The sequence below is a fragment of the Gambusia affinis genome, linkage group LG13 (genome assembly GCF_019740435.1).
Source record: "Gambusia affinis linkage group LG13, SWU_Gaff_1.0, whole genome shotgun sequence".
Classification (NCBI taxonomy): Eukaryota; Metazoa; Chordata; class Actinopteri; order Cyprinodontiformes; family Poeciliidae; genus Gambusia; species Gambusia affinis.
The window spans coordinates 1,723,254-1,735,859 of NC_057880.1; the positions used below are offsets into that span (position 1 = coordinate 1,723,254).

Genomic DNA, 12,606 nt, shown 5'->3' on the forward strand with positions numbered 1-12,606 from the left:
TTCATGCATGTTTGAGAAATCCTTTAATCTCCATGGCAACCAGTCAGGTGTGCAAAACATCTGGGTGGACCTAGCCCCGCCTTCAAGGCGTGGCTCCTCCTCAGAGCTGCGGATTCCAACCTTCTGAGCTTCAGCCTCACAGAGCAGCCCTCCCTCACAACACCCTCACTCAGCTCCTTCAGACTAGCCAGCAGCAATTAGCAAAACCCTGGTGGAATCACTGAGCTCATTATAGGATATACTTATATCAGAGAAGGGCTGGTAAAAACAATAAAGGGTTAATAGAGGAGCCATGTTGTGATGACATCCTGTAGGTGGGGTTTCAGAAAAAGCAGGAGTTTTTAAAGAGAGAGAGGCCCAATTTCAAGGCTGTCATTCACAAAGTAAAATTAGTTTTAAGTGATACTTGATGGCATTTTTATAACAACTGAAGGTAACATGGTTACTTGATTGTTCTATGAAATGACACATAATGCCGCTCCTTTAAGATGTGCTTGAATGATCTGAAGAAATCTGTAAGGGTGAATACTTGTTTTCACACTGAATGTGATTAAAAGTAACTTTATGCTTTATTACTTTGATTAAAACAATGTTTTCTTTATCTGCAACTTGTTGATGCTTCCAGCTAATGAAAGCATTCGTTATGCTCTTAGACGGTCTCTCTCCCCAGCCGAACCTTCACCTCAGATCCAGTTCATCACCAGCTAATTACAGAACCGTAGTGGAACATTCCCAGTAAGCACCAGTCACTAGTGGACCATAAGCATTCCTCACGGTGCTTATTAAGGGATTTGAATCCCATCCTGAAATGACTCAGCTCCTTCCCTCTACCTCTCCCCCGCCACCAAACCCTTGCTTATAATTCTATTCGTCTCTTGATTGCAAAAGCTGCAGCTCATTCTGATGTATCTTCCACACACCATTAAAGACCGAACTCATACTGTAATCACTACACTGGAGGAAGTAACTGCATCCTGATTTTAATCACTGAAGCTTAACGTTCTGGATCATAACTGCCCGTCAAGCTTCTTTGAAAAAGAAAGGCAGAAAAAAGAAACGCTGGGATTCAGCTAATGAGAGCCCTTAGTTGCCTCATTTTTCATTTGCAAGCACAAAGGAAACACTCAGCAGTCTGGTCTAGGAGTAATAACATCATCATCTGGGGTGTGAATCAGATTTCTCATCACATTATTATGTCTTGACCAACTGAATCTCAGGATTTGAAACACTGCTGATAGATGGCTGCCTGGACTCTTTTTTTTTTTTTTTTTTTTTTTTTAAACCAAATTATCCTCAAATAGCACTAAAATGCCAGTGGTGTTGAACAAACAGAATTTCTGGGTGTTTTTGTTGATTCCTTTTCAAGCAACTGGTTCTTTGTTTATTCATCTAAATGATAAAATCATCCATTAACGTGCAACGATGCTTTCAGAAGTCGGGGCTATCCGAGCTCAGCAGTGCGTATTGTGATAAATCACAGCAGAAAGTCCAGTCAAAAACGCTACTCTGACCACTGAGTATTAATCACAGCAAGACAGACTATTAATCGTCCTCCATCCATCTTTTGATGGCATTGTTAGAGGGTCTAAACAAACAATGGCCCGTTACTAGCTCTTATCAGAAGTGTTTGGTGTGTTGTGTGACTTACTCTTATGTAGTCTCAAGTGGAGTGTAGCAAGAAAACAGATTTGCTTTCATTTTTGCAGTGGATTATGATCCTTCACCATCCATCACTCGCTGTTTCAGGCCTGATTGTAACTGATGCCATGGACTCTGTGTGTCGTTGCAGCATCCCCAACTGTGCCTCCACTTCACTCAGAGCATTTCAAACCCTGCCATGAGAAGGACTTGGCCTACTGCCTCAATGGTGGAGAATGCTTCGTCATTGAGACACTCAGTGGCCCCCACAAGCACTGCAAGTAAGTCACCGCCTAATTTAAAGCCTCTGTTCTTTTAAGGTTCACACGCTGATTACTCTACACTTCTGTTTGTCTTTGCCACAATTTTGGGGAGGCGGATGGTAATTTAGAGAGCTATGGCCTTTTCATTAGTTTCCCTGAATGTTGCTTCCTTGTGGAGTTTCAGTGAATCGTACTCTTACTTCTGTTAAGGTCAGCCATAGTGTTGTATCTAAACACAAAAGTTTTAGCAAAATACTACAATCTAGGAATCATGGGATTTTCCCTAAAATTACATCAAATATTCATAGCATAATCTTTTTTTTTTTTTTTTTTACTGAAAAGCAATTAGTATTCTTATTCTTTATGTATTCTTTTTTTTTTTTTTTTACACTTATCTTAAAATAATTATAGATTTCCCAAGTTCTAAAGATGTCGGCTTCAACACTTTATTTTTGCCCTGGGAAATAATGAAGACTAACTGAATTTATCTTTCTAAGGGGAAAATGGTAGCCTACAGTAACAATAATAATAATAATAATAATAATAATAATAATAATAATAATAATAATAATAATTATAATTTTTTTCTTTAATTATGCAGATAAAAAAACAACCTTGTTGAGATCTACAATCTCTTTTCAAGAGTGACCTGGCAAGATGGCAGCACTGTTTACAAGTATCAACATTTCTATTTAACCAGATACATTTGTTTAGTTTATCAAACCAGAAATGGTGTAAAAACCTAGCATACTGTGGAAGCATTAACTGGCCCACACCTACTTGGGTAGCTTTGGGGAAAATATTGCTTGGGTTGTCCACTCTTATTATGAAAGGCCTAATAAACACAGGATTGATATTTTCATCAGTTTTTACAATGCATGACAACAAGTAATGTTTGTCAGACCTTCATAATTTTTGACTCTACATTATCATTCCTGAGCTTAGCAAAGTGCCTCTGAATTTTCTATCTCAACAAAAAAAGACTTTGATTAGGAAGTTTGTATAAACATGTCAAAATTATAATTGTCTTTTTATTGAGTAATCAATATCATTCATTAGTTAACTCTAAGCAGCTTCACTTTATTTCTAGCTAACAGCTAGAAACTTAGTAAACTAATGAATGAGTTGGCAAACTACTGAGTGACAGCATGTCAGACTAGACTTTGTAATATTGACACTACAAGGTGCTTTACAAGTATCTTACTATTTATTTGGAATGTACTGTGACTGAACAAGTTTCAGGTCTCACAGTTTTTTTAAAAAGAAAGCGTCCATATTTTCTTTAGCTTTGCAACAAACCACCATGTTATTTAATTTTAACAATTAGCTAAATGTTTGTCTTAACAGATTTATTATTAAAACACATGAACAAGATGAAGTCCCGCTTTTCACATTCCTTTTCTGTAATAAAACCTCACCACAGTTCAGTTAGCTAAATAAGCTAATGACAAACAGGAAAAACAATTTAGGAAGGCACTTTAGCCTAGCTACAGATTTATTCATCCTAAGTATCTATTTTTTTTTTTTAATTCATAGTTAGCATCAATGTTATAACAACCTTCTGATTTAGAATAGATTTCCCAACATGTTTGATTTTAATACAGAAACAAATTTTTATTTGAAAACCTGAGGGATCAAAATGTTTAACCCCAAACTTCAAATCAACCTGATCCAAACAAAACACTGAATAAATAACTTTTCCTTCCTGCTGTAACAGACAACAACCTGCTGCAGGCTGCTGTGTGAATAACCACAGAACTCGATGGAAATGATTGTCTTATGCCTTATGCTTTACCAAATAAATAATCACCAATCATATTTTTGAAATTGTAACTGTAAACCTTTTACCTGTCAAAATATTGAAATTTTAACTCTTACACTTTTTAAAAATTCTTTTGCTGCTTCTCTACAGTATTGTGACCAGATAAATGTAATGCAAGTATTGTACTAAATGTTCATTGTTGATTTTTCCGTGTGCATGATTTGACAAATTATTGTGGAGTTTTTTTTCTTGGAGTGCTTTTTGAATTATCCATTGAAGCAAAAAGCACATATTTATAACCATTAAGTCAAACAGTGTTTGCAGCAATAGAGCTACCCTTCTTCCATTAATGACAGTCTTCCAACAGAGAGGCAGTCAATAGTCATCATCAGCCAAGCTTTCTGAGTTTATGAAGCTTCTATAGAGCTTCAAGTCAACTATTTCTGGTGCTGGTCTGGGATTTTGCTGTTATTTTCTACATCATCTTCCATCTGTGTCTATGTGCGTTTATTTATTCATAGCTGTTACCATTGTGCTCCATGTGTGTATTTAAGCATGCGTGTGTGTGTGTGTGTGTGTGTGTGTGTGTGCATGCTTCGCTGCCCCAGATTTCAGAGGAGAGCTCATGGGCACTCAGCCCGTTCAAATGTGGGACCTTTTACTAATTAAGTCCCAGAACATCATCTTCCCAAAATCTAACCTCAGGACTTCCAGGCGACCTGTTTTTAAAGACAAGTCTTTCCCTCCTCTTGGCTGCAGCTTAACATCTGGGGCTGTTCTAATGAAGTTTAGTTCTGTATGCATGTAGAACTGAAACACAACATTATGAAGGTTCAGCAATAAGATGAATATATGAATATCAGAAGTATAGCATATCCATTCACATATATTTGAAACGGGATGTTTGCATTTGTAACCTTTTTGTTGCTGTGTCTTTTTTGTTTTTTTTTAGGCCAGGTGGAGTCTCAAAAATATTTCAGTTTTGATAAATGATGATGATGCCGTGGCGCTTTTGTCTTCTTTAATGTTCATTCACACAATGTTGGTGCTAACCATAACCGTGGAAGTATTTTAAGTCTACATTTCAAACACACTTTTGGAGTGACATAATGGAAAAGTCTGAAGTAAATCTCCCAAAACGACAGGAAGAGAGTTATGTACCTACACAGGTCAGGTTCAGTAATTGTTCTGTTTTTCAAGGATGGGTGTGTTTTGGTCCAAAATGTGTCGGTTAAAGTCTCATTTGCAGTAAACCTAGTCCTGTACCTACATGAGCTGAAAGGCTGCTCTGAGAATAAGAAACAATAACTCAGAAAGTAAATTTACCTGAGGACAAAGATTTGAATCTGTGGAAATATACGTATCCTCTGGTCTGAAACCCCCAAAAAACTATTGAACTTTGTTACCTGTTGAGTCTGAGGGTATTTTCATGCACCAAAATTGCAAAGTTTAACATTTTCAATTGGCGTGGTTCACTTTCACACTGTCAAACAAACCAAATCTTATGCAAAACCTGTTCCCTGGCTTGTGGTGGCGCCGCACCAAGAACCACGGCAGGAAATGACACAAAAACCTCTGAAGAACTTTCTTCCTTCTTCATGAAATGTAACTAGAAATGGAGTGGTGTCAGATTTTAGGGGTTATAGGATTCCTCTTTTGTCTTTAGTAAAAGACAAAAAGTCATTTGTTGTGCGTTTGTTAAGGTTGTATTTACCCAGAATACCCCACGCTGTGGTCTGCTTTTGGAGCGGCCTCTAGACTGTTTCTTATTCACATATTCACCGGTTCTCTTGAACAAACTATTTTGTGACCCAAGTCATACAATTATGGATGTATAATTGTTAGTTAAATTATTAGTATTTAGTCTGGGTTTTATCAAATCTAAAAAAAAATGTGGTAATCTTAACCAACCTAAAACAGAAGAAGATTTAATGGCCCACAGTGAGTCTTTTTATATTGTGAATATAAACATCTAGTTTAATAATGTTTGCTTTGTTGGTTGGATTGCATAACAAGGTTCAGTCGTTTGTTGCGGACTAGTAAGTATTCTAAATGAGTCCCAGCTTTATTTTTAAATTGCAAGTTGGGCAACTTTAGGCTCTTAGATACCATGTGGTCATAAATCATTGCTGGCACATGTTCTACGCTCGTGGGCATACAGTAACCAAATGATAAATGTGTGTTTTACGGCTTCTGCAAATAGATAGATGTAAAAAGTGTGGTAAGGATTTTTAAACATCCTACTTCCAGGGCATTTCCTCCCATTTTCCCTTGAAGCTTGTTTCTTGGAAGGTGTGTTGAAGATGAATGTGGACAAATAATAGTTTTAAACCCAGTCTTGGACCTCTATAAGCATCAGAAGTAAACTTCCTGTGCTACATTGCAGGTTAAAGTGCAAAGCCAACGATTTCCTATTAGCCTGTTGTATTGAGGGGAGGCAAATTCTTGGATCATCAAGTTGTTTGTAGGGAAGTGGAAAAAGACAGAAGTGAGAAATACTGAAGCTGTACCGAACAACATAACTAGCTGTTTAGTGTGCGGACAGACGGAGATCGGAGAGGATCGCTGCCCTTCTCTCCTGCTCACATCTGTTGCCATGACAGCGTAATCTGAGGACAACTCTTGCTGTTAAAGTAGAGGTTTGAGACGTACACGGCCATGGCCTTGATCACACACTTGATCACGGTCTGTGAATGTTAATGTGTGCCGTGTTAGAAAGAGAAAAATACGGCTATACTGATTGCAGCTGAATCCCGTGTCAATGAGTTCCTCAGGGAATGAGGTAGGAGAAATGTGGGATTTGCCTTTAGGGAATCCGGATAGGAGCTTGTCATACAATAATAAAAATAGGTTTTATGCTTTGTACTTTGCTTAGGTCATAAGTATAATGTAATAGGGATCCACAGAATCTGAAAGTCGTTACATGCAAAGAAACTCCATGTCATCATTATTTAGATCCCATCGTTCTCACACTGACTGCAGGTTTTATTACAGAGCCACTAAGTTAAAATATCAATCTCTGCCTTTAGAATAATGAAGTTCTCATTAAGTCTGCTCATGATGTCCCTTTGACTTTACTGATAGATTTTCTTGATTTCTCCATAGCTTTTCACACAAATCTGAAAAACCCATTGTATCTCACCGGTCCTCTTATAACGACCGAGATTCAAAGTAGTTGATTATAGTTCCAATTTAAGACTCTCACTTTTCACTCTTTGTATAAACATCCACTAAGAACTGATAAAGTTCCGTCTCTTTGCAGATGTCATACTTATTTACGGTTCTTCTTCAATCTTAGTTCAAACCCTTGAAATTAATATCTGAAGTAATTGTTCTTCTATAGGGTTTATTAATTAGTTTAATTTATAATTTTTTAATTTTTTTGAATTTATAAACCCTTTCGAAGAACAATTACTTCAGCAGTTGTAAACTAATGATTTTATGAATGTATTTCAAAATCGATTTAAGATCAAAACCTACGTTTGAGACCAATCATCAGGACAGCAGCAGTGTTAGTCCCGCCCCCTGACTTTACAGAATAAGGCTGATTGTTAAAGAAATTCAGGATGTCTTGCAGGAGCTGAAAATATTGCAACACATCATAAAGAGTCAAATAAATATGTGTGGTTCTGGAAAATAAAATAAATGACAATACTAATAAAGAATGGGTTTCTCTAAACTGTGTGTGTGCGTGCTCTGTGTGTGTGGGTGTGTGTGTTTTGTGATGGCCCGGCAGCCTGTCTAGGGTTCACCCCGTCTGATGACCGCCAGAGATAGCTGACGGATTGATGGATGTGTTATTTGTATATTTGAAAATTGTTTCTTTTTCTTTTTTCACAATTTTAATCAGTTTATGACACATTCAATTAATGACCTAATTTTGAATGTGTTGGTCAATTTGTGGCACGTTTGGCTCCCTCTAAATTGAAGTTTGAGTTTTAAATTGCTACATTATGAAAAAAGTAAAAACAAGAGAATATATTTGAAGTTATGCTCTCAGATTGTAATTTGTCTCCATCAACCATTTAATGACAAAATTCACTGCAGGCACAGGATCAATACATAATCTCATTCATTTTGTGTTTGAAACAAATTGAGACAAATCAGGCTGTAAAGCGCCGCTCAGCTCGGACATGTAATGGGGATAAATTATGCTTGGTTTGTGTCCTTATTTGTCACAGAGTTAATCGTTTTTTTTATTATTATTTGAGAGATGAAATTTGATCCTTTGCGCAATGATTCTTTTCTAAAGTGCGATAAGTTGAGCATCAGGCGGCGGTCCGGGCCGCTTGTAAAATGAGCGCAGATCGTCCCCCTGAGCACCGTTTAGTGCCGTCGGTGTGCAACGGCTGTGTTTGTAAAGCCCGCAGAGTGGCTGCAAACGTATTTGAGGAGATGTGGGTGTGTGTGCGTGTGTGTGTGTGTGTGTGAGTCCTATGGAGGGCTCATGCTTTTACACAAGTCCTCCACACACCGCTTCGAGCAGCACAGTCAGGCGTTCAATCATTAGTGCTCAGCTAACCAGGAAATTAGTCAGCATGCTAAGATAATACTTTTTTTTTCTTTTTTTTTTTTTTTAAAGATGGCAAGAGGCCAAGAAATTCAGTTAAACAAGTATGTGATTCTAAAATTAATTACTTTCCTGCTCGGCACATTTTTCCTAAAGAGAATTTTTTTGTGAGTGTGTGATTACTGACTTATGTAATTAAACTTAAATATCTCCCACATATTATATACCCATACAGTTCTACACTCCTTTCTTTTTAATTTTATAAGCTGGGTTTTCCTGAACAACAATCCACAACATCTTGATTGTTTTCGTCTCCATTTTGACCTAAAGGGCCAAGGAACAGAGCGGTCCAAACAAAATTTTATTTAGAGGCTCGCCAATGTCGGTTAGGGACCAAATCTCAATCAATATTCTTTTTTTAATCATCCATATTTAACTGCATATTCATTAAACATCTAATACATCTCTGGTTATTGTTAGTGAGGAAGCAATACTGCCAACAAAATATGCAAATGTGTTTTGCTTGAATTCCTTTTAATCTGACATAGAGAGCGATAGAACTAATATGGAACTTAAAGGAAGTGTTGTGCATGTTTACAAAGTTTGAATTTAGTTAGAAATTCTGTAATTTCTAACTAAATTACAGAATTTCTGTAAATTTAGTTACAGTGACAGTGTCAGTGTCAGTGTCAGTGGTGGACACATTTCCGCTAATGCGCTAGAAGCGGCGCTTATTTTACGTTTAGCACACTTTGCTTCCCATCATGTAATTTTTCTATAAAATCTAAAGCGTTAAGTTACTTGGCTGTTTTGTAAACTTACTGTTAAACATATGCGTTTGACATACAAATTATGTCAGAATTAAATTAGTGCTTGAGGATTGCAGTGTTTCAAAAGCAGATATAAGGTGAATTGAAGTTTGTGCTAAATACCGTGTTGCTACATCGTTAGCAAAACTAATGCTTATGATTGTGCTTTTTTTGTTACTAGAGCTTCATACAAGCTGAGCAGAAATTTCACCTTCCATCATATTTTTTGTAGCGTTTGGGTACTTCCTGTTGGAAGGACTACCTAATTCATATGTGCATATGAATTGGACGCATATGAATTAGTGCCCAATTTAGGCTCCAGTTTTGCTTTCATTTTATCGTTTGTTCATTCTGTCCTTAGAAATGGAATAGAACTGATTTCAGTCCAGATCATGTTTAGTTCCCCTCTCCCCTGGATGACCCGGCAGTGTTTTGTCTCAGTCTCTGTAGCTGAGCCTCCTCTGCCTAAACAGATCGTATGACAGTGTTACCTGGCTAATGGAGGTAATGGGCAGGGTCTGGAAACAAATCTTTGTAAAGTCCCTGCTGATAAGGCGAGAGTTCTTCACAGATACTCACAGCAAGAAGGAAATAGATATAACCCTTTCCATGGAATGCAGCCCAGCTTGGAGGCGGGTTTGTTTTCCCCAAACTGAGCTGCAGGTCGTCTGACTGACCTCTTCCCTGTTGAAGGTCTTTCCTGGAGGAAATCTTGAATTTCTCCTGCAGGTTTGTAGCCTCTCACATCTTCCCAGGTTCAGAAAGCTTTCTGTATGGATTTGGGAGTCCCTTGCAAGATGGGATGAAAATGCGGAAAGAAGGAAAGAGCTATGAGGCTAACTTAGCTAGCAGCCTGGTTTGCATTGATATTCTCTATGAGGAAGGAATAGGTTCTGGTTCTGGAAGAGATTTTTATTCATCTCATTTTTCTCATTTTTATTAGCTTCCATCTATTGTCTTATTGCATCAGTCGTAATATTGCACAGATTCAACATGTTTATCGCCATGACAGCAGATGATGGAGGCCCATTTCAGCAGAGAAAACAAAGAGATTACCAGGAATAATAACCACTTAACCAGCTTTCTAGTCTGAGATTAATAACTCACAAATCCAACATGACAGTGTTTGTCTGAAAATGTGCATTTGAAACAAAGTCTTTTTTTTTCTCCAGTAATATTCAGCCTCATCTTAATTCATGACTTTTCAGATGGATTGGTCCTCAGCACAGCAGAACACATTTCATTACCTGTGACCAGTATAATGTTACTTTTTTCAGTAAAGAGTAATCTATTTCCAGTCCAGTTGTCAGACTACAGTTACTTATCGAATCACTTTGCGTTACTATTTTCTTTTGTAATTTAATTTTATTTACTCTACTTGTCTTGGGGAGTAAATATTTGTGACATTATCAGCAGCGACAGAAACATAAACAATGGAGGGAGGAGGAAGATGCACATTTTGTTACTGGAAAAACAAGAGCTACTTAGAGTTTTCCTCACCAAGTCCGATTATTATAAAGGGGTTTGGGCTTGTCTTTTTTCTAAAGTTGCTTGCAGATTAATTGAGTCGCAGGTTGTGGTTTTTGGGCTTGGAAATAAGCAGATATAAACCCCAGAATTTGTCTGACATCCTGATAGTTTCAGTCAGTCTCTCCCTGTCCATCATTTCCTAGATGATCTGTCCCACTGTGTCTTTAATATATTACCTGTGAATTACCTCGAGCTTCGCGTTGCGATCCAGAAAACTGCAAACATCAAGACTTATATAAACAGCGCAATAAACATAAACACAGCCACGATTGAACGAGTCTGTAAAGTTGTGCAACTAAACGCCATTATAGTCATTAATATTTATATAAGTGTCACAAATCTGTGCAGCGGGACATCTGACTTGTGTTCTAAAATCCTATTTCTAGTTTTCCAGACAATACTGGAACACACAAAAACACACAAATTACTAAAGTTTCTTTTGTAGTATTGTAGCCATTAATCAATCTCCCCTTCAGTTCAACCTTATGAGTGGAGATACACTGTTGATGTTACCATTATAAAATAACTTACAATTAAGTATTGGCAAAGATCAATGTAATGTTCACGGGCAGCAGAGTGTTGTTGTTAGCAGCTGCTGAAAGTAACTAAAAAGGTTACTTTTACTGTAACTTAGCTATTTTCCAAATGAAGTGATCACTAATCTAAGTTACTTCTTCAAGGAGTAGTCAGTAATCCAATTAAAGTTACTTTTTCAAAGCAACTATGCCATCACTGCCTGTGATATACAGCATGTGCATTTTTTACAAACTCCACAAGAATCAAAGCCATTTCTTCAGTGTTGTATGAATGCTAGGTGTGTTTTTCATTCACTTTCTTCTCGAAGCTGAATTCACTAAATATAATGAATAATTGGGTATATTACTGTAAAGTTAATTTATCTCAGTAACTTGGTTCATTAAGTGAAACACATTATACAGATTAATTACACACAGACTGACGTTTCCAAGCCTTTGTTAATATTGAGGATTTTCCACTTACATGACATCAGATTAAATAAAAAAATAATCCAGATATGTAGTAAGTATGTCTAATACCTGCTCAAAGGTTGATATTTTTCAAAAGATACATTTAATCTGACAGACCATGTGGAAACATATATTCTGATTTATTGATTATGACTCTACTTAAAGACACTGAAATTAAATTCAGTAAATTTGAGCAGTTAACTATTCAGGTTATTGACTTGCACATAAAATAATTTCCCACTTAGTAGTCCAGTTTAATTAAACTGTCTATCAAAGTTGCAACATTTGTTTCATTTTAGCTGCTGCAGTTCTCTGAGACAGACCAACCAAACCCTTTGAAAAACCTGTTCCTCTCCTCGCCTGTGGGGGGCGCTGCACCAAGAACCAATGCAGGAAATGACACAGCTCCAGATTCAGATTGCTTTCCAAGGAAGTTTTCTTTCCTTGGAAAGAAAGCACAACTTTCTTTTTAAACAACAATGGAGTGACATCAGATTTTAGCGTTTGTGGGATTTCTCTTTTGTGTTTGTAAAAGAACATGAGCCATTTCTCTGTCTACCATTAAACTCTTTGTTTTTATTGTGTTTACCCAGAATGCACTGCAACATAGTCCACTTCCTGTTTTTAAAGTGGCCTTTGGTCCATTTGGTGTTCACATATGAGACGGAGGTTTGCAGGCAGACCAGAGGTTTTAAATATTCACACCTCCACGAACAAACCGGATTTTCTGGACAAACGGACTGGAGTGAGTTTGCTGGGAAAGCACTCTAAATACATTTATTGAGTTCAAAATGTAACCAGGTGGAAAATTCTAATGAGATGTCTCTCCAAGAAAATCTTTCTAAGATCTGTGTACTGATGCTGAATTATCCCAATGAAAAATAAACCCCTGTACAAATTTCCAACTTTTTAACTTGACCAATTCAAATCAAAAAGGGTGTTTGGATGTAATGTTCCACAAAAGAAAATGGAAAATATGTGATTTGAAATAAAATTTAGATCTTTGGTGAAAATTAAACTAAGAAATATCAGACATGCCTCACTGGAAGACAGCATGAATCATGTGTGGTATAATGATTTGTTTGTGCGAAGCCAGTAGTGCAGGTTA

General features: G+C 37.0%; 1 protein-coding gene across 2 annotated transcripts in view; it reads left to right on the forward strand.

Moving 5' to 3' along the window:
* Positions 1–12,606, forward strand: part of LOC122842618 (pro-neuregulin-3, membrane-bound isoform) — a 424,235-nt gene that overhangs the window by 268,366 nt on the left and 143,263 nt on the right. For both annotated transcript variants that reach the window (XM_044136652.1, XM_044136654.1), the window contains exon 2: positions 1,790–1,919. In XM_044136652.1, the coding sequence (XP_043992587.1) occupies positions 1,790–1,919 (130 nt within the window). The remainder of the gene's footprint in view (positions 1–1,789; positions 1,920–12,606) is intronic.